At 38.2% G+C, this 20,404-nt stretch overlaps 1 protein-coding gene across 4 annotated transcripts in view; it reads left to right on the forward strand.

Annotated features, from left to right (window-relative positions):
- Positions 1 to 20,404, forward strand: part of tarbp1 (TAR (HIV-1) RNA binding protein 1) — a 56,752-nt gene that overhangs the window by 23,919 nt on the left and 12,429 nt on the right. For all 4 annotated transcript variants that reach the window (XM_017461576.3, XM_017461574.3, XM_047152107.2 and 1 more), the window contains 18 exons: positions 3,688 to 3,740; positions 3,928 to 4,025; positions 4,158 to 4,293; positions 5,090 to 5,186; positions 5,451 to 5,540; positions 5,681 to 5,813; positions 8,709 to 8,966; positions 9,061 to 9,158; positions 9,260 to 9,418; positions 9,718 to 9,941; positions 13,399 to 13,606; positions 14,428 to 14,613; positions 14,853 to 15,046; positions 16,559 to 16,630; positions 16,753 to 16,873; positions 17,942 to 18,052; positions 18,191 to 18,343; positions 18,938 to 19,024. In XM_017461576.3, the coding sequence (XP_017317065.1) occupies positions 3,688 to 3,740; positions 3,928 to 4,025; positions 4,158 to 4,293; positions 5,090 to 5,186; positions 5,451 to 5,540; positions 5,681 to 5,813; positions 8,709 to 8,966; positions 9,061 to 9,158; positions 9,260 to 9,418; positions 9,718 to 9,941; positions 13,399 to 13,606; positions 14,428 to 14,613; positions 14,853 to 15,046; positions 16,559 to 16,630; positions 16,753 to 16,873; positions 17,942 to 18,052; positions 18,191 to 18,343; positions 18,938 to 19,024 (2,478 nt within the window). The remainder of the gene's footprint in view (positions 1 to 3,687; positions 3,741 to 3,927; positions 4,026 to 4,157; positions 4,294 to 5,089; positions 5,187 to 5,450; positions 5,541 to 5,680; positions 5,814 to 8,708; positions 8,967 to 9,060; positions 9,159 to 9,259; positions 9,419 to 9,717; positions 9,942 to 13,398; positions 13,607 to 14,427; positions 14,614 to 14,852; positions 15,047 to 16,558; positions 16,631 to 16,752; positions 16,874 to 17,941; positions 18,053 to 18,190; positions 18,344 to 18,937; positions 19,025 to 20,404) is intronic.

Below are 20,404 nucleotides of genomic sequence, written 5' to 3' on the forward strand. Positions count from 1 at the left end.
TCAGGTAGAATGTACACTGCAACAATGAGCACAGTGGTAAATTCTCTGGGGAGGTAGTATGGCTGGACAATCATAAATGCCACCAACGATGAACAGTAGCTCAAGACCACAACAGCATCCCTGCACCATTCATTGCTTGTGTAATAACACAGACCACCACTGCAAGTCTTACCAGACAGTGCTGCTGTCATGTTGGCATGATGTGTGGTTAACCCTGCTAGCTGAATGGCTGCATCCGGAATGTTGTCTTTGAGCCACGTTTCCATAAGAAGAAAAACTCTGGAGTCCCTGAGTTCATGCTAGGTAGTTAGTTGTAGTCATATGAACTCAAGTCGTTGTACCTTATGTTTGCCCTTTGGGATAATGTTCTATGTACTGAAGACTTCAAAGTGGAACTTCTTGGAAGACATCTGGTGTAAGGCTGGTCCATCTACAACTAAGACAGCATTACATTACACAACAAGAGCATCATGTTACAGTGGTGGTAGTGTGATGGTGTGGGGATGGTTTGCTGTTTCAGAGCCTGGGCAACTAGACATAATTGACAGAACCTTGAATTCTCCTCTCTACCAGAAAATCCTGAAAGTGAATTTCTGGTCATCAGTCTGTGATCTGAAGCTCAAGCGCATGTGGGTTTTGCAGCAAGATTGCTGCATTTGACTAGAGGTCATAATTTCTTCTCTGGAACTAAGGATGTTCTCCTCAGCTCGGAGTTTCCCCAAGTTCAGATGTCGATTCAACATGGCTCAATCAACATACAGCACTTTCAAGGTAAGTTGAATGCAGCTAAGGATCCAAAGCACAAGAGCAAATCCACCTCTGAATGGCTCACAAGAAACTGACTTGAACCCCATTGAGATGCTGTGGCAATACCTTAAACCGTCAGTTTGAATTCAGTTGGAATTACTCTAAACAGGAACAACGCCACAGCAAGGTTGAATGTCTGAAACAGTTTTTCTACAATAAACTTCCTTTCTGTTTGTCATACGGAGATGTTCCATACACATTCATATTTGGGAACTTGAGGATATCTACCATTTTTGCCATTGGTCCATCCATGCAACCATCCAAGATTCTTGTTAGCATGATCTCAAGAGGGTTTGACTGTTTGTAGGATTTATATGGAAATCATTGTAACCAGCAGATGAACTGAATAGGTTTTGCATTTGATCTAATCTAATCTACCCAGCAGGACCAAGGTCACAGCAAGGTCAATTGTCAATTTTTTTCCCCCAATAGATTCCTTCCTGTTTGAATATATTAAGGGTATTTCTGGAATACAAATACTAGATATGGTGGTGGTGACGGATGCATCCCTTGTCAACACAATTGTACTTCAATAAATTGAATGATTATTTAAAAACTATGTTTAGTGTTTCCTGTGTTTAGCAGCACAGGAACATCATAGTATTAAGTATTTAAGATTATATAAGACTCACTGATGTTACATTGGTGAAGGGAGGTTCAGAAAGTAACTGACAGCAAGGGTGCCAATAATTGTGTTACAAAATTGTAACATTTTATAGCGGAAACCTGCTTCAGTTACATTTTGTTCATAAGAATATTTTTGACATGAAGAAAAAAACTTACAATAACCTGGTTTCACAAGTGTACACAACCTTTTATAATGGGATATGTGACTGCTTAGATGTAACCAATCACATTCATGTTCATTATCATACACCTGTCTTCAGTGAAGTGATTCTGATTAACCGCATCTCTTATATTCATCGCATGTTGGGGCTTTGGGGTACAGTGGCAAGTCTTTTCTCACAAAAACAAAATAAAATAAAACATCCAAGCCCTCCTAAATGTGTTCTGGTCTGATGAGACCAAGGTAGAACCTATTGGGCATAATTCGAAAAGATGTGTTTGGCACAAAAACAAGACAGCTCATCAATCAAAGAACACCATACTCATGGTGAAGATTGGTGGTGGCAGCATCATGCTATGGACTTGTTACTCTTCAGCTGGCACTGGGGTTCTAGTCAATATACAGAGATTCATGCATCATCAAATTTTGGCACAAAGCTGGGGGCTTTTGTTAGACAGCCGATCATGAAAATTTTCATCATATAGCACAATAACAACCCAAAGCACACATCCAAGTCAACAAAGAAGCACTGAGACGCATGTTTAGAAGCATTTAGACACATCAAAACTCACTTGAAACAATGCAGTCTGGTAAAACAAAATAAAAACATACTTCTATGGGCAGTTATTCATCTCACTCATGTTTTGAAGAAAGAATGGCTGCACACATGATCTCAAGTAAATCATATCCACAATGAATTACAGAAGTGGGAGGATAATGGTATGAAGCTGCAAAAACGATGGATATTTCACCAAGACAGCGACCCCAAGCAAACCAGAGTAACTAACGAAGTTAGGCCAAGTCAATCTTCTTGCTTGAATCACGTTAGATAGATAGATAGATAGATAGATAGATAGATTGACTTTATTCTTCCCAGATAGACATTCACAGAGTGTGTGTGTGTGTGTATATACACACACACACACGGTTGTGCCCAAAAGTTTGTATACCCGTTGCAGAATCTGCTAAATCTTAATACCGTTAACAAAATAAAAGGGATAATCAAAATCTCATGTTGTTATTTATTTAGTTCTGTCCTGAATAAGCTATTTCACAGAACAGATGTTTACATATAGTCCACAGCACAAGATAATAGCTGAATTTATAAAAAATTACCTCGTTCAAAAGTTTACATACCCTTGATTCTTAATACTGTGTGTTGTTACCTGGATGATCCACGACTGTTTTTTTTTTTGTTGTTGTTTTGTGAGAGTTGTTCATGAGTCCCTTGTTTGTCCTCTGTTCTTCAGAGAAATCCTCCAGGTCTTGCACATTCTTTCCTTTTCCATCGTATTCTGCATATTTGACCCCTTTATAACAGTGGCTACATGATGTTGACCTCCATCTTTTCACAGTGAGGTCAACTAAGGGACTCGTACACAACTATTACAAAAGGTTACATAACATTCACTGATGCTCAAGAAGGTAACATGATACATTAAGAGCCAGGGGATGTAAACTTTTGAACAGGATGATCGGTGTCAATTATTTTGTTTAAAGATCTTTTTTTTTCCATTTAGTCTTGCCCTTCAGACTCTAAACAAGTAGGTTCATGTCTCCCAGAAGACAAAATTCTAACAATTTACACCGATCGTCCTGTTCAAAGGTTTACACCCCCCTGTTATGTGAAATAGCTTATTCTTGGATAGTACTATATAAAAAACATGGGTTTTTTTATTATCCTTCAAATTTGACACAATTTTTCAATGCCTATCACTACTAATTACAAGCTCAAGCAACCACACGCTACTAATTTGACAGCCAAGTTTAACATCCAAAAACAGGAGAAGAACAGGCATATAAATTTGCAATTTAGTGCTGACAGAACGATGGAATAATTATGCGTACATCTATGCATACTGTACATTTAGCATTCCCAGATTTCACAAAATCAATCAAGATTTAAAAAAAAAAAAAATTGTGCATTTAAACTTTACATAATATGACCATTAAAGAATTTTATCCACATACTTTGAGTAGTATTGATGTCATACTATTTTATACAGTGTGGAATTTATTTAGGTTTAAGCTGTTTAAAAAAAAAAAAAAAAAAAAAAAAAAGCTTACAGTGAAAAACATGTTTTTGCACCCAGTTTGTTGTAGGTCCCTTCATGGATGTCCTAGCTGAGAACTGGCTGTACCAGAGGTGTGTCATACTTACTACATCTTAACTGGGTTTTTGTTTTAGCATTCTCCAAGATTAAGTATATTTCAAATGGTAGAATTTACCCAGTGCTGTTATCATATTATTCTATTAAGAATTTGTACTAAAATAGTAGGAAGAATCGTAGACAATGTCTGTACTGTAATGTTTGCATCTTGTGTTTATAAAGGTCTCCTAAACAAAGCATTGGAGAATGTCCAGAACTAGGTGTGAAACTGCAGAATTTCATGGTGATGTTTTTCAGCAGTTTGCCTGAGGACAGACAAGGTATAGGTTTCTATTAAATGTTAGTTATAGTCTCTTTTAACATACAACCTCCTTGTGTGAGCAGCTCCTGCAATTGTTGAATGGTATCCAGTTTAATGTAGAGATTGATGTTCTTTAATGATCTCCATTCAGGATCAGTGTTACTGCAGATGCTCAAACATTTGAGCTCTCGACGGTGGTGTTCTATCCCTCTGCTGTTCCTTTCTCAAGCCCTGTCCTGCTTGTCACCCAGCCCTCTTCTGAAAGCAGATGGTCTACATGTACTCAGGTATATTTAGTTTAGGTATTTAGCTGCCAGATATTTATCCAGTGTAATTGCTACTAACCAACTACAGTTCCACTGGAGCTAGGTGTATAACACATAGACATAATGATACATTTTGGAATGTGAAAAGTATGGAATGAAAAATGTATCATGCAAAAATGTACATTTTAATTTATGCAACTGGAGCATTTATATAGTTGAGGACAAAAGATTATGTACTCCTAGGCTAATTATATTTAATCTCAGTTTTTCACAACTCTCCACATTTCATGTTGCCTTGCATTGCATTTGGCAAGTGAATTACGGCATCTGCTTTGTTCACATCAGAGGTAATTTTAAAACAATTGGTTGCAGACAGATGTAGTTTAGCTTTAATTCATTATATCAGAATTCCAGCGGGTCAAATATTCACCGACACCAAGCATGGAAGATTCCAAAAATCAGTGTAATGGCTTTTAGAAGCTTTTGATTGGCCAATTGTCATAATTAGCAGTGCTTCTGTGGCTGAAAAAGGGCCTGCCTTTAGGCCCAGTGACTTTTTGCCTTTGATACCCTGTGGGGAAAAAACAAGCAACTCAACAAAAGACCTCAGAAAAAATGATGGACCTCCTTAAGTCTGGTTCGTCCTTATACAGCAACAGTAGCAACAATATTCATTGTTTGTGAAGTAGACCTTTAATTATTTCACTGGCCTGGTAATCACTTCTCACACTTTGAACTACAAAACAATAGAGTTTCATAAATCTATATGGTAAAGCCAGTAAAATTATGGATAAATCTATTGTGTTTTGAATTTCAGAGAGGTGCTTGGCTGCACTATGGTCACTCACCACATCCTACTAAGAGGGGCCATCCAGTGCTTCCTGCTTCACACTGTTCTCCAGCTGTGTGATGTGGTATGAACTTGTAAATGGCTTTGAGTGCAAGCTTTGAGCTTGAGAACCTATGCTTTTGCCTTCAGCCAAATTGGATAATTTGTCTCCAAATTTTCTTCTAGAAAATAAAAAATGAATTGGTTATTGGTTTATTTTTGATTTGTTATATAATGTAGTAAAACACTATACAATTTTGTTTGTATTATTTAGTTAGTGAATTTGTTAATGACTAGTTAATAGATGTTGTAGGTGTCTGAATTGTGTTTGTTTTTTCTTTGTTGTCAGTCAGTGGTGTCCCTGGATGAAGTATTTGCTTTTCTAGCACTTTTCCGAGCTGAGGAGTGCCTGTGTCCAGGCACAACAATTTGGGAAAAGGTAGGATACCTGGCTGTACAAAGACTATAAACACAACACAAAAAACACAGAACAAATCTATATTCCAGTTCATTATTAACCATGCCATGATTTTGGATCAATATTCCTTTCAGCTTAATCACATGTATGTCCTTTTACAGCTTTCTGATTGGTTGCTGGCTAACGAGGGCCATTTTTGGACTGCTGTGACTTCCACCAATGTTTCCCCACAGAAAATCTCAGTCCACAGCTACAACTCTTTAAAAACCTTCCTGACCAGACCAGTTAGCTCCGGTGAATCAGTGACAAAGACTCCTTTCATGCACAAAAATAAAAGGACGGGGTTTGATACTGATGATTATGTTTTCAGTGCCAAACCAGATATCCGGATAAGCTACTGACCCCTCCGAAACTATTCGGTCGGCAAGGCCAATTCATTTGTGTTTTCTGTAGACTGAGGACTGTGTTTGAGATCAAAAGACAAATATTGATGAGAGTTTAGAATTTCAGCTTTTATTTACTGGTATTTATATGTTGACGTGTTAAACGATATATAAAATGGCATATTTTGTATCAGACCACACAATTTGTTGGTGAGCAAAAGTATTGGAACATGTGACAGACAGGTGTTTCTTGTTACCCAGGTGTGTTCTGTTAGATTGATTGTTTAAACAATAAACAGCTATGAACGTCTACTCTAGGTTTTAGCCTTCAGTTTCACCTGTGAAGACTGCATTTGTTGCTATAAAGGATAAACCAACATGAAAATCAGAGAGCTGTCTATGGGAGAAAGGCAAGGCGTTTTGAAGTTGAGAAAAGAGGGGAAATAAATAAGGAGGCGTTGCACAAATATTTTTCATAGCTGATACAACAATATGGAATGTCCTGAAAAAGAAGAAACCACTGGTGTACTGAGCACGAGACACCGAATGGACTGGCCAAGTTGGAACTTTGTCATGTAGCAAGACAGTGATCCAAAACACACTGTCAACTCAACAAGGGACTTTATCGGGGGGAAAAGTGGAAGGTTTTAGACTGGCCAAGTCAATCACCAGACCTTAACCCAATTTAGCAGCATTTCATATCCTGAAGAGGAGACTGAAGGGAGAAACTCCTAAACAAACAACAACTGAAAGAGACTGTAGTAAAAGCCTGGAAAAGCATCACAAAAGAAGAAGCCAACAATGTGGTGATGTCAGTGAGTCACAGGCTTGATGCAGTTAGTGCAGGCAAGGGATATGCAACCAAATATTAACTGTTATTTACTTTAATTTACTTTATGACTTATCTGTTCCTATACTTTTGCTCACCTACAGATTGGGTGGTCTGATACCAGAGGTTCTATGTTTATGTTGTTAAACACATCTAGAAGTAAATACCAGGAAATAAAAGCTGAAATCCTAAACTCTCGTCTCATGTCCATCTTTTGATCTCAAATGCAAATGTCTTTGGTGTATTTCCTAGTGTTTCCCATTAATTACCTGGCGGCCCGCCAAATATTTTTACACTTCTCATAAGAACAAGTTGCCAAGCAACTCTCTCTCCAAGTCCGTCAGACTGCTCCCCTCCCCACCCCTCTGCCATACGCATCATTTTTCCGGAAATCACTTCTGATTGGCTTCATCTATGGCCTCTCTTCATGCGAGTCATTTATTTATTTATTTAATAGTGATTGATACCCTTGTAGCATACTACATTATATAACATGAAATATGAAAATACAGGCTATGTTCACCAGTTGATTCTAGACAATAAGTGTTAGTCCTTGCATTATTGGGATGTTAATAGATAGCGATCCATCCGTACAACTTTGTAAGCCAGCAATGACCTATAAATATCCATCACTGAAGCTTGTGAAGAAGAAAAAAAATTCCCCACGTGCAGTATATTACAGCAATTAATTATAATTTAAGCACAGTTGATCTGACTAAAACAGTTATGAGTGAGGTGTACGACACCTTGTACATGGGACAGAAAGCATAATACTGAAAAACAATTGACATGTCTTATTTACAACATAGCAGTATGACTTATAACTAAATTTTTCACTAAAATGAGTATACTGTGTGCTTATTTATATGCATTCGTTATTTACATTTTATCCCTTTGTAGCAATGTTGGAGTCAGTGGCTTCAAGTCATAAGAGTAAAGTCACAAACCTCTGTTACTAAGCCAGTCATTTATTATCTGGGATGAATGATTATCGATATTATGATATTAGCTGGATGGATCGCAACCTATTAAGATCCCAAGAATGCAAAGGCTAGCTAGTAAACTGGTGGAACACTTCCTGTCTATTAACTGGCAGCCCTGTATTTATTTATATATATATAATGATATTACACAATGTTGCAAGGGTATCAATCAACATCTATCAACAAATAAAACAATAAATGGCACATGATGCATGTCCATTGATAATGAGTCTTTATTGGTCACGTATACATTACAGCACAGTGAAATTCTTTTCTTCGCATACCTCATCATGCCAGGAAGTTGGGCTCAGGGCGCAGAGGGTTATGGGTTGCTCAAGGGCCCAACAGTGGCAGCTTGGCAGCACCGGGGCTTGAACCCAACCTTCCAATCAGTAACCCTTAACCGCTAAGCCACCACTGCCCGTCCATGCACAAGTGTGTCAATAACATGCTCAGATTTTTGGTATGGATTTGCCTCCACACGCATGCCCCCAGACCCCCCTAGAGGGTCAGATGTCCACCCACCAATCTCACAAAATCCTGTGGGAAACACTGTATAGCCAAACAAATGAATTGGCCTTGTCGTTCCAATAGTTTCGGAGGGGAGTGTATATGTATATGAGCATGTATACTATACTATGATATACCATGCTATACTTTGTTTATACTGCACTGCACTCTGCAGAGATAATACCCTGTTTAAGATTTAAATGAAGGAAAAATACTGTCTTAAGGCAATATTAATAATATAAATATTAATAAATATTCACATCTACTAAAAATTGCATACTTCCACATACCCGCAGTAAAAAATTGGGTCTTTTTCAGTCGCAGAATTTCATTTTACAGTGGTTTATATTCACTGTGTGTATAAACCTTTTGTGTGTGCATGCATTTATTTTATTCATTCGTTCATTTGTATGTCTGTTCAATTGTTTCTTTTTTACTTATTGAATAACTAGGTGGGGCTTATCATTGGTTTTGTTCTTAATAGATCAGGCAGACAGAGTAGGCGAGGCTAAATCGCTAGCTCGCAGCCTCCTCCTCTCTGCAGACCTGAACTGGAGGAGAAGAGAGGAGCAGGGTCCTGAGTACATGAGACTGGAACAGCTTTTCGGCCCTCTGCTCGATATCCTGCACCGGCTCAACACCAGCGTTTACTTGCCCCAGTGCAAGACCGATAAGAGTCTCCAGCTCATGTTCAGACTTTTGATGCTTCTTGACAAAAACGTAGAATTGGGAATGGAGAATGGTGTGTGTTCTGTGTGAAGATAAGTGAGAATGCAACCAAGATGAGATAGCGGCTGGATTTCTGAAGTGTTAAATGTTCATTTCTGTTTTTGTAGAAGGTAAGATGGCAGTTGCCTTGACACAGCTGCTGTTGGTTGTGGCAGAACCGGTTCAAGAGTTCATACTAAGAAGGCTGAGTGGAGAACTACAGGAGGTAGATGCTACATAAGCACACAAGCACATTGTACAAGCACATAGCTAGGTGTGTGCTTGAACTGTTTTATTTATTTATTTATTTATTTATTTATTTTTTAGTTGTCTGATATAGGCAGGGCAAATCTGTATCTGTCTCTTTTACGGGTGCTGATAAAAACCTACTGCAAAGTCCCAGGCTACAGCTCTACATTACAGAAAAACTACGTGTCCAGACTCACTGTAAACTGTGTGAGACTTCTCAATGAGCCATCTGAACAGGTACTATACAATATTTTTTGTGCACTCTTGATGTCATAGGAACTTATACGTTTGAACAAAACGCAATAGATTGTGACCAGATAAGGAAATGTGATTTGCTGTTTTTGTGTGTTACCACTGTCCACCACTGGGTAAATTCACCTAACCTAATATAATAAATATATTAAATGTATTACACTACTGTTACAATATTTAGCCTATATAAACTATATAAAACACGTGTAGTCACTGAGCCTAACATTGATTTTATCGCTTGTTTCCTGTGTGTGTGTGTTTGTCCTTTGTGCACTGTTTTCCAGAATCCATGTATTGCTGGACAGGTGCAAAAAGCAGTTAGCATGGCAACATTAGCCTTGCTATGTGAGCTGGCTGATCAGTGTCTGTTTGACTCCCAGTCTGAGGCCATGAGATCGCTTTGCTCGCTCACTGCTTATATCTGTCCATCTTCATCCTCTTTATCCACACCTCAGTCCTTTAACCAGACCTTACCGAAGCCTTCCTCTACAGCCGACATCGCCGACTGGTCTGTTGCAGATAAGAAATCAAATTTTGTGTCTTTCTACCTAACCAGTATTTAAATTGATGATGAATCCCGGTAAACAGAAAAATACAATTTACTGAAGAGGATCACAAAATAAAATTTCGTTCCCCCCCCCCCCCCCCCCCCTCTATCTCTTTCTCTTTCTCTCTCTCTGTCTCTCTCACTCTCGCTGTGCCCAATCAGAGCCTTCACTTCATTTCAACTTCTAAAGGAGTATTCCCTTTATTAGAGGCTCTGAAAGGTTCAGTCTGTTACAGTTGTGTCCGAATAATCTCTTAAGTAGTTGCTGGTGTCTCATAAACTTACCACATAAACTAAATTATTGTGAGGATTTGGAAACGTAGGAATTTCTGCACAGGACGGTACATTAGTCTAGACATCCTATGTTAGTGGGCAGATACTACCATCTGTAATTGTGTATGGACATGGTTGCTTGGTTAGTTTGTGGACTACTGGAGCAGTTAGGTGAATTGTATATTTACATGGTTGCGTCGTTTAGGCAGTAGATGTAGGGACGTTTATAGACCAAAAGGCATAATTATAGTTTGAAGGAAACTGCTCGCTGGCCTACCAAAAGCAAGACATCTGAGGCAGGAGTCAAGGATATTTGTCAACATTTTTAAATGAAAACTGGCTGTAATAAATGGCCTAGCTGCTTGTTCAGTGCCTTTTGCTTAGCTGAATTTACATGGTAGGAAAACGGTATAAAGCACTATAAAAAGTTAAGGTGTGCACTATGAACCTGACTTCATGTGTGCAAGGTGTTGATTATTAGAGCAAAAATTTTAGCCCTAAAGTTTGTACCTTGATGAGTCTGTGGACGAGAACGCTTCACTGCAGTACAAGCTGTGTAACCTGGCTTATGACATTCATGAAGATAAACAACTTGCTCAGGCAAATAATTTCCTCTAGCAAAACCACTTCAGTAAGAGTGTCAAATTACGAAACTCATCAAGAAGCATCCCTCTTTTCTCTGGCAAACTCCTAAAATATTTGGAAAGAATCTTATCTCTGATTTCATGGGCTCTCAGCACTAGATTATATACATGCAATAGTACATCATACTGTAGGTACTGAAGGAGATGGAGGAGATAATCTAGTAGACCACAGTTTCCCAAACCTGGTCCTGGTGTACCCACACTTGCTCTAACACACCGGACCCAGCTAATCATCTAATAACGGTGTGTTGCAGTACACAGGGAAACCACTCAGATGGGCAGGATAAGGGGGTACTCTATGAAAAAAGGTTGGGATTTTGTGCAGTAGACATAGGAGAGAGGGGATGAAGCCAGGTAAGAGATTTGTGAAGCTCAGGTGCTGCTTAGATCAACTAAGCATTGTATTTTTCTCATTTGTAAGTCGCTTTGGATAAAAGCGCCTGCTAAGTGAATAAATGTAAATGTAATGTAACTACTGCCACTGTAGCAGGGAAAGTCACCATACCCCCTTCCGTATCATATGAAGTGTTGGGCCTAGAGAACCGGGACAGCAGCAAAAGAAAGGAAATTAAAAGAAATAACAAAAAAAAATACTTTGAATCTTGATAATTTGAATAATTTGATCTTCATAGAGCTTATTTTACCTGTGTAATTTATATCAATCCATCTTATTAACAAACTAAAGCATTATTGACTTAGATAAAATCTGGTGAAGTTTTAGGTCAGCAGTTCTTAACCTTTTTTTTTTTTTGCAAGTGTGACCCACTTGAAAGAATGAGATTACTTTGCGACCCCCCCCCCCCCCCACCGCATGTTGCCAATTAACCTCCAGCTGTTTATTTATTTTTTTTAGTAACACTTACTTTTCCAGCCTTTTGTTGCCTGTCCCAACTTTTTTGAGACGTGTTACAGGCATGAAATTCAAAATTACCTAATTTTTTTCTTAAAATGTTACATTTCCTCAGTTTAAACATTTGATATGTTTCCTATGTTCTATTGTGAATAACATATAGGTTTATGAGATTTGCAAATCATTGCATTCTGTTTTTATTTACATTTATTTTCATTTTTACACAGCGTCCGAACTTTTTCCGGAATTGGGGTTGTGTGTTGATCGGTTGATCGGGTGCTATTTAGAGCCATCCAGTATCTAAACAGGTGCTCAGAAGAGAATGTCAGGCCTATTTTCCTATATAGACGCTCAAGGAGTTCCTCAATCACTTTCATGTTCTGAAATTCAGGGGTGTCTGATTAGCCTGTTGTCATCATTATGAGCTAATGGGAGTGCACCCGTAGCTATAAAAGAGCCAGAGCCTTTTTGAACTCGGTGCCATGGGAAAAATCAAGCATTTCTGAAAAAGATTATGGACCTCCACAAGTCCACATTTTTAGGAGGAATTTCCAAACCACTGAAGGTACTGTGAACATCTGGCTCAAGCAATTAAACAGCCATGCCACCAAATACTTATAAAGTATATATGTAAACCTTTGGAAAAACTGAAAATCTGATACAGTAAATAATAGCTCAAATAAATCTGTCTTTTAGCTATGATTTTGAGATGGCCCCATGTGGAAGTAAATTAGATAGACTAATTGAATTAAGACAAGAAATGTATGGGTACATGAAGTGTGTGGAGTTGTGAAACAGTGAGTTTAAATGGCTTTAGCTTAGCTATTTGTAAACTTATGGCCTCGACTGCAAGTACGGGCAGCATGTTCACACCTGTAAAGTAAACGGAACTAAAGTAAAAGATTGATTGCGTCCAACAAACAAGTGAAAGAGCCCTTAGCTACCCTGTCCAATATCCAAAACATACAGGAGGTGCTACTCGCCCACTAACATAGTATGTCTAGGCAAATATGCAAACATCTGTGGGAAATATAAGTTATGGTCTTACTCATCTGAATTTCTAATTATCATACACAGAGTGAGAACGGGGCAATATGAAAAAAAAAAAAAACAACTTCTGAGAGAATATTTCTGATGCAAGCATGACAATGACAAAGACAAAATCGTTCTTTTAAATATTTTATTCATATAGCTGTATTTAAATAAACGTTTGAAAAAAGTAATTAATTATAGTATTAGAGCAAAATTCTGTTGATGACCGAAGAGATCTGTGGTTCCCATTAATATAGCTACAGCATATGGAGAAGTTGTTTTGTATGGGTTTCTTCTGGGTTGTCCTGTTCTGCCAAGACCAAACCCATGCCAACAGGTCGATTAGCTATGCTAAATTGCCCCTAGGCGTGAATGAGTGTGAATGTCTGTGTGCATGGTACACGGCGATGGACTGGTCTTCCATCCAGGGTGTACTCATGCCTCACAACAAATGTTCTGGGGATAGCCCTATATTAAACAATGCTAATATTGGTAATGATCATAGCAAAATACTTTTATGGCCAAATGAACTAATCATCTTCAATTAATTTTCATTCACTGTGAGTTATGAAAAGCATTTTTGAATGTATGGTTCTTTTACCAATTTGTATCTTGTTAGTCCATATGGTGACCCACTTCTGAGAGACTGGAGCAGAGTGGTAGCTTACTTCATCAGAGACCAGTGGACATGCCTCTGTTTCCTTCAGAAGTTTGCGGAGACCCCCAGAGCTGCAGAGGCCTTCCAGGCTGCTGTTGAGGCTCTTTCCTTGCTGCCAAGTGATTTGGTGCTGCCTGTACTGGACTTTATGTGTGCAGCTTTACCACAGGTCACAACTGATCACTCAGTGTTTTCTATTCTGTTGTGTTCGAAGGCTGGGGAATTCCATGCTATGTGTATAGTAACTTTTGTTATTAGAAAGGTTTTGCTCTATTTTTGATTTTTATTTTATTTACAATTGTTAACATGATTACCTTTTTATAAGTGTGGTGTTTACAATGAAATGGTCCTTTTCTCACCTGACGTAGTCCAACTTGATTTGGTGTAAAGAGTTTAAAAATCATTATATTGAGCATCCAGTGACATTTTGATTAAAAAAAAGCGTAGAAACATGATGAAACACTGCTCAAACGCCAGCTGAATTTGCTGATCAGACCTAAGAACGCTTACTTGACTCCCTGTGTCTAAGACTTCCATAAGAATCATATACAATGGAGAAAGCCATTGTTCAACTCTACAAGTACAAAACTACTAATGTCATTTTTAGGCATGGGACAGATTGTCTGCCACCATATAACCCTTAATGGGTGGTGAAAGACTGAGAGCTTCAGCAGGAATGCATGTTATTGAGGAACAAGATCTGTCTTGTCATTCATGAGGGCCAAGGGCAAGATTAGGACCAGCCAATTTATATCAAACGGGGAGGAATTTTACTGAATTACATGCAGTCACCAGTTATTTATACACACGTGTATGAACATGCATAGTGTGTGCACATAAGACTAACAATAACCTGTTTACATGTAGAATTCAGTCATGTACTTATAGTAACTTTTATTAGCTTTGGTTTTGTAATTGACATTATACATGTAATCTGTATTTGTTTTGTTTTTTTAATAATGACCACTGGTCCTCTGTCTATCGTATTAGGTTCTCCATAATGAGGCCTTATGTGTGGAAGCAGTATCTGTGTCCTGGACACTGGTACATGCCTTGAGTACAAATGCTCATGACTTCTGGCCTGTCCTGCGGGCTTTTGTACGCTTGGCTTTCCACCGCAGCTTCCTCGAGCTACAGGATGTTCAAAGTCACAAGATAACTGCCTGCATCCAACAGGTGAGAAGAGTAGTTTAGGAGTAGAGCATCAGAATTTGCATAACAAAACATTATCAAAGTGGATAGGGCTTAGATATCATTCCATGTGCACCTTAACTGAACTTTTATTTATTATAAGTTATATTATGGCATTTATTGTCTTACTAATTCCTTCAACAATGTTAAGCACAGTATTAACATTGCTACATGAATTCTGTTCATTTTACGTTTTATGTATGGTATGAAATGTCTTTTGGAAGGTTACATGTGAGCTGATTGAGCTCTCCCAGGCTAGGTTGGGAGTTTTTAATGTGCTGATTCAGCACTGCTGCAACACCTGGCTTCCCTCTCACCCTAACGATCACACAGACACCGTTTTCCAAAGTGCTTTAAATCATTTGGACATACTGACTGAGGCTTGCATCTATGGACCGGTCTACAGAAGAGATCAAAGGTATCTTTAATAGGCATGGATCGAATTAACCAGGGGTTTGTTTGTACAATGGTGCTTGAAAGTTTTCTACATTTCTGCCTAAATACGACCTAAAACATCATCAGATTTTAACACAAGCCCTAAAAGTAAATAAAAAAAAAAAACCCAATTCAACAAATGAGACAAAATATTATACTTGGTCATTTATTATTGAAGAAAATAATCCAATATTACATTTGTGAGTGACAAAAGTATATGATGTGACCCCTTTGTGCAACAATAACTGCAACTAAATGTTTGTGGTATCTGTTGATCAGTCCTGCACATCGGCGCGGAGGAATTTCAGCCCGTTCCTCAGTACAGAACAGCTTCAACTCTGGGATGTTGTTGGGTTTTCTCACACGAACTGCTTGCTTCAGGTCCTTCCACAACATTTCTATTGGATTAAGTTCAGGACTTTGACTCCGCCATTCCAGAACATTCACTTTATTCTTCTTTAACCGTTCTTTGGTAGAACGACTCGTGTGTGTTTAGGATCGTCGTCTTCCTGCATGACCCACTTTCTCTTGAGATTCAGTTCATGAACAGATGTCCTGCAATTTTCCTGTAGAAATCACTGGTATAATTCAGTGTTCCATCAATGATGGCAAGCCTTCCTGGCCCAGATGCAGCAAAACAGGTCCAAACCATGATACCATGAATGTTCTTTTTGAAGAGCACTGGTTTTCTCATTGCAACCCTGCCATTCACACCATTGTTGCTCAGTGTTCTCCTGAGTAGATTACAATGTACACTAGCCAATGTGAGAGGGGCCTTTAGTTGCTTAGAAGTTCCTTTGTGACCTTGTGGACTATTACACGTCCTGCTCTTGGAGTCATCTTTGATGTGTGACCCACTCCTAGAGAGGGTAACAAAGGTCTTGAATTTCCTCCATGTGTACACAATCTATCTGAGTGTAGATTGGTGGAGTCCAAACTCTTTAGAGATAATTTTGTAACCTTTTCCAGCCTGGTGAGCATCAACAACTCTTTTTCTGAGGTCCTCAGAAATCTCCTTTGTTCGTGCCATGATACACTTCCACAAACACGTGTTGTGACAATCGGACTTTGATAAATCCGTGTTCTTTAAATAAAACAGGGCGCTCACTCACACCTGATCATCATCCCATTGATGGAAATCACCTGACTCTAATGACCCCTTCAAATTTTCTGCTAATCTTAGAGGTTCACGTACTTTTGCCACTCACAGATATGTAACATTGGATCATTTTCCTCATGAAATAAATGACCCAAGTATTACAATTCTTTTTCATTTGTTTAATTACGTTCTCTTTGTCTACTTGTAGGACTTGCATGACAATCTGATTATGCTTTACTTCATATTTATGCAGATATATAGAAAATTCTAAAGGATTCCCAAACTTTCAAACAGCACTGTAGGTCTGTTACAATGACTAGATTGAACTCTCTGTAGCTAACAGAGCTCTACTTGATCTCTGTTACAATGTATTCATTGCAGTTGTTGTTCTTGTAGGCTACTTCAGGAGGTTCAAACTTATGTAGAACAGCTTGGGGAAGAGCTTGCAGCAAATGTGGTGATTAACAGGTTGGGCTACTTGTTTGTACTGAAACAATTGAAGTTTTTCACACCCCCCACACACTTTTTATAATGTGTAGATAAAAATATATAGTATGCATATACAGTACTCCTTTGCTTTTACTTTTAAGTTGGAATAGGGATGATCAGTTTCCACGCGTGTGTGTTTTGGCCTTTCTGAGTCGTCTTGAATCATACAATACTCTACATCAGAGGCTGATGGAGAAGCTAGTGCAGTGCTTACTGAAAAAGGTGTGTATTTGAGTGTCAGTGTGTGTGAATGTGTGTATAGTTGTGCTCATAAATTTACACACCCCATGCAGAATCTGCAAAAAAAAAAAAAATTAAATGAGAGGGCTCATTAAAACTGCATCTAGTTTTTTATTTAGTATGACCCTGAATAAGCTATTTCACATAACAGATGTTTACTCATAGTTCACAAGCAGACATTCACTGATGTTCAAGAAAGCAACATGCTACATTAAGGGCCAGGGGGTATAAACTTTTGAACAGTATGATTTGTGTCATTTGTTATTATTTTGTTTTAAAGATCTTTTTTTTTTTTTCATTGAGTACCGCCGTTCAGAAACTATATATGATATTTACATTTTTTCCTGAAGATTAAATAATAATAATTTACACTTATCATCCTGCTCAAAAGTTTACGCATCCCTGGATCTTAATGTTTCGTGTTGCTTTCTTGAGCATCAGTGAATGTTTGCACCTTTTGTAATAGTCGTGTACAAGTCCCTCAGTTGCTCTAAGTGTGAAAAGATGGATCTCAGAATCATATAATCACTGTTGAAACGAGTTAAATATGCAGAAGATGCTGGAAAAGCAAAGAATGTGCAGGTCTTGGAGGGTTTTTCTGAAGAACAGTGGGCAGTTTAACTGCTCAGGACAAACAAGGGACTCATGAAGAACTATCACAAAACATAAAAACAGTCATTGATCATCCAGGTAACAACACACAGTATTAATAATCGAGCATGTGTAAACTTTTAAACTGGTTCATTTGTGTAAATTCAGTTATTATTGTGTCTTGTGGACTTTATGTAAACATCTGCTATGTGAAATAGTTTATTCAGGGCAGGACTAAATAAAAAACAAAATGCAATTTTAATGATCCCTCTTTTTTTTTTTTTTAACAATATTTACATTTTGCAGATTCTTCAATGGGTGTGTAAATTTATGAGCACACCTGTATTTTTTTTTCTTGTTTGTGTGTTCCCTAAGCTGAACGAGCTCAGATGTATACTCTCTCTCCCTCTTTCTCCTTTCTCTACCCAACTCCTTATGTCTCTACTCCTGCTTTCATAGGATAAGGACATATCAAAGTCAAAAGTGCGTTATTATAATAACTCTATGCAGCACAGAGTAAAGAATAGGGTGTGGCAAACGTTGCTGCTCCTCCTGCCCAAGTTGAGGCCGGTGAGGAATGCAAACATGCATTCATACATTTATTCACATTTTTATGCCCATATCATTTAAAAAAAAATAAAAAATGTTTCTTACTGTATGAAAACTGAAACAAAACAAGATCATCTGTTATGGTGACTGCAATAACAGGAGTTTGTGGTGGAGTACATGTTTGGCCTGGTGTGTGAGGCAGGCTTTGGTAACAACCAGCCTTCTGTCAAGTACCTGATCGAGTGGGCCCTGATTCTGATCCTCCACCAGAACCCCTCTCATATTCAGCATCTGTGGATCTGCTTTAATGTGGTGAGCACTATTTCCTAAAATTCATTAGAATAGCTCAATAGAAATTAGTGATCAGGGGTCTCATTTATCAAACTGTGTGTACACACAAAAAAAGTGGTATTACTGTAGAGTTATCATTGCATAAAGTAGAGCGAAACAACAATGGTTGGCAGAAATTTTACACTTTTACAAGTGGTTTGTTTAATTATAAATCCATGAAATAAATAAAACAAAGATTTTCCACAATAATTTTTGAGTACGTGTGCGCATTCTCTTGTCCCACTAAAATTATGTCCAATTCTGTAATGAAACCCTGTCATACAATTTTAATGTACATTTGCTCTGTTACCTGTTTGCACCTTGTTATTAGCACATAAATCTGTAATTCCTCTGTAACAATTTGTTTACTGTATTTACACATTTTTATCACTAGGGGGTTTCTGCAAACACAAGGTCTGGAGCATGTGGAAATGCATGAACAAAACTCGATGAATCGCATTCTGTGCATAGAAACTTGCATAAACATGGATTCTGCACAAAACTATATGTACGCCCTGTTTATAAATGAGACCCCAGTATTATTCTAAAGAGCAATGTATCTGATTGTTTCGACAGGATGAGGAGAAAACAAAGACAAGCGTCTGCACATTCCTTTCTGTCTTGGTGCACCTGGGCATCCTGCTCCCTAAGCTAGAGGATAAGGTACGATACTGCATCTATAATAAACACCAATTATATTATGTGCTACTCTTGTGCGTTCAGCATGTACTTCTGTATCTTTTCCTACATAAAATCAATTGCTAATTTATAGATGCTCAATGTTCCACTCAAACACTCGGATTGATTTGCAGATTGTAGTACTTTGGGGTCAGCAAGTCTCCAAATCAACAGTTCCATCAATCACCTCCATACCAACAAATGATTTAGAAGGCATGGTAGAAGAAAAAGCCTTTTCTTTCCACTAACCACAAACATTCACATCTGGAGCTGTCGTCTTTGTCCTCGATCTCCAGAAACTCTGTTGTTGCCTTTTAAATGTTCCCTGTTTCACTGGGGTTGTACACATCCCTATAAAATCCAGGTTTCAACACAAAAGAGATCATTTGAAATCTGAAAAGTTGGATACATGGATACATGAGCATACTGCTCCCCTCACCGTGAGAAAACTGGTGAGGGAGGCAAAGAATAACCCAGAAATCACAGTTTCAGAATTCAGTTTAATAATGAATTCATTCATCTTTAGTAACTGCTTTATCCTGTTCAGGACCACTGCAACATCACAGCTCCAGCATCCCATGTTTGATTCAGAGATGGTTTACTGTCTGTGTTTTGTATGGTGTCTGCATGGGTTTCCTCCAGGTTCTCCAATACTGAAAACAAAACAAAACAAAAGAGTTATTTAATACACAGTCAGCATTCGTAAACATGCATTCGTAAACATATAGTATTCTCCTGGTGAATAACATTTTGATCTTGTTTTAAAGCTCAAATACCCAGGCAAATATAACACCGTCGGACTGAGCATGGTTTGAAGTGCTCACAGTAAATATTCAGTTAAATCTTGCCCTGTTAACAGTTGAATCCAAGGAGATTTTCAGAAATCTGATTCTACATCCAGGCGCCTATGGAGCAAAGATGCAAATTGAAAGACACTTTGTGACTTGCTTTAAATTCATATATATGATGCAAAATCACTTCAGAAATGCAAACCTGCTCCTACATGACAGTGTCCCTGGACACAAAACATGGTTTATAAAGGCACGGTTTGCCAATTTTTGAGTGGCCTTCACAGAGCCTTGACCTCGACCCTATTGATCACTTGTGGGATGAATTAGAATGCTTGACTGCTCGGCAGGCCTTTTTCACCCAACATCAGTACCTGATCTTACTAATGCTTTTGTGGCAAATCCCTATAGCCACATTCCAAAATCTAGTCGAAAGTCTTCCCAGAAGAGTGGGCTGTTCAGCTACATATGGGTGTGATGGTCAGGTGTCCACATACTACACATATCAGTATACAATATAGTGTATACTGTAGAGGCAATGAATAACTTTTAATACGGATAGAAGCATCCTCCAAGA

This window comes from Ictalurus punctatus, chromosome 29, assembly GCF_001660625.3.
Source record: "Ictalurus punctatus breed USDA103 chromosome 29, Coco_2.0, whole genome shotgun sequence".
NCBI lineage: Eukaryota > Metazoa > Chordata > Actinopteri > Siluriformes > Ictaluridae > Ictalurus > Ictalurus punctatus.